Source organism: Rhea americana, unplaced genomic scaffold (genome assembly GCF_003343005.1).
Source record: "Rhea americana isolate MKP2758 unplaced genomic scaffold, rheAme1 scaffold_24, whole genome shotgun sequence".
NCBI lineage: Eukaryota > Metazoa > Chordata > Aves > Rheiformes > Rheidae > Rhea > Rhea americana.
The window spans coordinates 7,627,319-7,631,808 of record NW_028186357.1 but is presented as its reverse complement, the minus strand read 5'-3'; the positions used below and the strand labels follow the sequence as shown (position 1 = coordinate 7,631,808).

The 4,490-nt window shown below is 41.0% G+C and overlaps 1 protein-coding gene across 2 annotated transcripts; it reads right to left on the bottom strand.

Annotated features, from left to right (window-relative positions):
* Positions 1-229: 229 nt before the first annotated feature.
* On the bottom strand, positions 230-4,398 carry PDP2 (pyruvate dehydrogenase phosphatase catalytic subunit 2). 2 transcript variants are annotated; one of them, XM_085306449.1, is made up of 3 exons: positions 4,143-4,398; positions 3,549-3,610; positions 230-2,359 (listed from the first exon to the last, which is right to left on the bottom strand). In XM_085306449.1, the coding sequence occupies exon 3, from the start codon at positions 2,301-2,303 to the stop codon at positions 699-701; it is 1,605 nt and encodes a 534-aa protein (XP_085162575.1). In that variant the 5' UTR covers positions 2,304-2,359; positions 3,549-3,610; positions 4,143-4,398; the 3' UTR covers positions 230-698. The 2 variants fall into 2 exon arrangements, with proteins under 2 accessions (XP_085162575.1, XP_085162576.1); XM_085306450.1 differs by lacking the exon at positions 3,549-3,610.
* Positions 4,399-4,490: the final 92 nt, after the last annotated feature.

The window sequence follows — 4,490 nt, the reverse complement described above, 5'->3', positions numbered from 1 at the left end:
TAAAGGGTCATACAAGTCCACATACACACAGTTAAAGAGCATATGCATTCACACTTTAAAAGAATTCCTGAAGAAAATATGCTTTTGTTTCTACAGTAGTTGTTAACGTATGACATTAGGAAAAAAAAAATCTTTCACAGTGCCAAGGCTGTTTGAACAGTCTTGTTTTGTTAAGCTTCCCAGATACAAAGCAATTCTTTAAAGTATCTGACACTGTTAAATCAAATAGTGGTTTGGGAGTTTATTTATTTATTTATTTCAATTACAGTGTTTCAATAGGAGGCTACTCATTTTGCACAAGACTGGAATGTTTTTTATACTCCAGGCAGCTACAGCTACTATCCATCTCCCTATCAAATTGTACCAGTCTCAGTGAAATTTGTCTCCCATTTGTTCATTTGAAAAGTTTTACTGTTGCTCCCATGGAACCAGACCTAGGTTGGCAATCTTTAGTTCGGTTATATTTCAGTGAACTTTTAACAAAGCATTTTTCCTCAGTGTGCACAGACCTGGAAACCCACAAAACTTTCACCAAATTGACTTCTAGAAATGTATTATCAAGACTAGTAAGTAACCAAAAGTTTCAGGAACGTCCAAATGATGACACTTGTACCAGCCTGACTATCAGGGAAAACAAACAGCAATGGTTTCCAGTACCAAAAATGGCTAATGGTATAGAACAGCAGTAATGCAAATCTCTATTCATTGTTTCTGTAATAATTTTCAATTGTTTCTGAATTAAAATACACCACAGTTACTGTGATATCATCTCTGTACATTCTTGCAAGGTCTTCAGGCAGTGTAAGCATTGCAGCAAGTTTCTCTTGGTCCACCTCCCCATACTCATTATTTCCGATTGCATGCCGTATTAAGTGAGTAGCTATGTTCTGATCAAGTGAGCCAATGCCCCTGTTTTTCCTCTGAAGCAGTAAGTTGTGCATATAACCCAGATTAATTGGTTTCTCAAAAGCCAATTGTGGTTTCCGCACATTAAGCTCTGCAAGGTGTCCAGCAACGAGTTTTACAACCTTCTCATTACTTAGCATCTCCCACAGTCCATCTGAAGCAATAACTAGAAACTTATCCTTGCCTCTTAATTTGTGGTATGTGACTTCAGGCTCTGCAGTCAAATAAGGGGGTGTATGGTAGTTTGGAGGAACATACTGGTAAATATTTAAAGCCTCAGCATCACAGCTATTCTCCAGAACAYTGTGTTGCAATTCTTTACTCCATTTTAATTGGACATCTCCAAAAGCTCTAGAGGGCATGAGAATCCCCAGTAATCTGTCATTCACAAATAGAGTTTTCTCCTCAGATTTTGGGTGTTCTCTCTTTAGTCTTTTAATCTCAGATTCATCAAAGGCATTGTGGTCTCGAGTTAACGGGAGAGTAGACCATGTTCCATCTTCTTCCTGTACCCCTAGAACTGCTCTGCAATCACCAGCATTTGCAACGTGCAAGTGAACGCCATCAACGTGAGCCACACAGGCTGTTGCACCAGAGAAAGCTACCTGAAGGGCAATATTTCTCATCAATTCATTTTCCTGGGGAGCCTGAACTTCTAGTGATATGTCCGAGTCTAACCTTTTGAATGCGCATATCATGGCTTCTTCTAAACTAAATCCTAGCTCAGTGTCTAGGTCCAGTAAATGCTGCCAATAAACCCGGAGRTTCTCAAAATATTGTGAAGTTATTTCTTGATATTCTACATCATTTGGATGCTTGTGCCACTGCAGAATAGGCAAAACTGGTTTCATGCACTCCACAGCAAGCTCAATCTCTTCCAAGGTTTGTCGAGACATGAGAGATACTGCTATATAATGAAGCAGTCTCTCACTTACTGCCTGAGCACATGCAGAACCYGCATGACCATCAAATACCCCGAACATCATCCCTTTGGTCTGCAAACAAGTGGCTGCACTTCTGCGGTCTTCAATCGGGGTGTTGGATGCCAACTGGTTACTTTCAAATCTCAACACAGAATTAGCATTTTTACCATCCAAATCCAGTATTTTATGGGATAATTCACCTGCTCTGAGTACATCATTGATTTGTGATGGAGACAGCTGAAAAGAAAATTGTTCTTCTTCAGTGGAAGTATGTCTGAAAGCTTTTCTTAGGGGAAAAGCATAGTCTATGCTACAGCTTCCAGAAGGGAAGAGGTGTGTTCTGCAGAAAATAAGCTTCCATTTTATCTTGTTTCTATTTGGGATACATCTGGAGTACAAACGTCCTTTTCCTTGTAAAACAATACTGTTTCTTGCTGAGCTTAAAATCCACGACGATACAGTTCTTGACATCATAAGTCACTCCTCGATCAAGAGAGACTTCTTTCAGTAATGCAGAATGCCTTTATACCCTGAAAGATGAAAATAGGAAATGTGTAAAACTTGTTTGTCAAGCTTCTTTTTCTTCATGTTGTTTTTCCTTAGCAAAGCTAAGAAAAAATTCCAATATTACAAGAAATGTAAACGTCAACTGTTCAACATCTAGCAAGATGCTGAACAAGCAGATCCAGTAAGTTAGAAAAGAACCTAAGAATGACAATTATTGTAACCTAAAAAGGGCAACCTGAATACAACTGTCAATATATTCTAAATATCAAAAGCAAGAGAAGATCAGTACTCAAAACTCTAGAGAAAAACTGAAAGATGTGGCAGACAAGCTAATGATTTGTCTAAATTAYAATGATCATCACATCTACAAGCCAGACTTCCTTTCTAATTCTGTTCCAGTTTATAAGCTTGAGCTTTTTGTACCTTCAAGATCTTAACCAACCTTCAGTTAGATAGGATTTTTACATAACTGAATGAGATTCTACTGCTGGTTTATCACAGCATTGTTTTGATTATATAAAAGTTACAGTAGTTGCATTTATGACTTTTACAGCTTTACAGTCAGGCATTTTTATTTGAAGTACAATTAGAACAAAAGGGAGCTTTGAGCTTTGTTGTCAGCTAAGCAACAGTGCTGAAACCTAGAGCAGCAGGCATCTGAAGTTTTTCTGTTGCTGTGAGCAGAGGTGCCATCATATTGTTTCCTATTTTAATTAAGGTATTCAGGGTAGGAGAGGTATAAACTGCTAAACAGAAATACAACTAGATGCTTATTCCAGAACAGAATTTTGACCCAAGGATTTGAAAAATTTTATTTACAGCACTGCAAGTATACTCCCCAAAGTACACACCCAAAAGGTCATACTACCAACCCATCAAAATAATACAGCTTTTTATAAGCTCACCACCTTCAGGTTGCCTGTAGCACTATCTGCCTTAAGCCTCAGACCAAAGAGGCTACATACTACTGCAATATTGGATTTTTAGTAAAGCACTTTATCAGAAATAACAAGAAGCCAGCTCAGCCAGATGCATAAAAATTGTTCTAAAGAAAAAAAAAATCAGAAGGAGCTAAAACCAAAACTGAACAAGTCTAAACAAAAGGCATCCTGATACAACCCAAAGACTTCACTGAAATCCCGTTTGGAAAACAAAAGCAATGTGACACAAAGCGTATACAACTGATATCTGGAGGATATCACCCATGCTTACCAAGAGAAAGGACAGGACAAGCTATTCCACTAAGGAGCACACCACTATCGCTCCTGGAGACTCTGTGAGGACAAGCCAAGACATGGTGTGATTTTACTGCTGATAGAGCAGGTGGCGACGCCAATGCCAGCTCAGTGTTTGATGCTCCCCCACGGCCTCCTGGGGCGCTGGAATCTACCGAGATCGTGCCTGAATAAGCTAAGAGGGAGCCAGCTGATACTGCAAACATCGTCAGCTAAACCCAAAAAGCTCTGACCGTGCAAGACAAGCCTTCTTATTTGTCTGCATTTCCCAGATCATTCTCCATCTTATTTTTTCTTCTTTCTCTTCTCTTTTTATCCAAGCGAGATTGAAACAGTAACTTATGCGTTCTCGACTCAAAAAGCTGACAGAAATAATGTTCTGAATAGCCTTGCACTGCCCACACCCTGGCTGACAGACAGGGCAAGCTCTTCCTACCAGCAGAGCTGCCTAATACAACTTGGCGTGTAGTTGCCTAAATTCAGATAGCATTGGTCAGCCCTAGAGCATATTCCTGGACCACTACTTCATTTTTCGCCCATAACTACAGTTTCCACGTCCTCAGGTGCCTACCGAGACGCAGGTTGCAGACTCCGCTTCTGCCCAGGAAAGAAGCCCATCCACACTCGTAAGCTACTCCAGCACAATCCAAGGTAAAAGAAAGTTGCAGTACTAATAAAAGCAGGATGCTAAAGACCATTATGTAAGAGCCGATTACATAAATCTCACATTCCTTGCGCGGCAGAGCTACCACTCTCGGCTCCAAACGCGAACAGCACCACGTAACCGCCGCTGAATTACCGAGCCGGCGCCAGGCAGCCCGCCCCGATATACCCCGTACGCACACACCCACGCAGTCCCCCACGCTCCCGCACCCTTCCCGTCCCCACGGCGGCGGCCCAGCCCCACCACCGCCCCGCA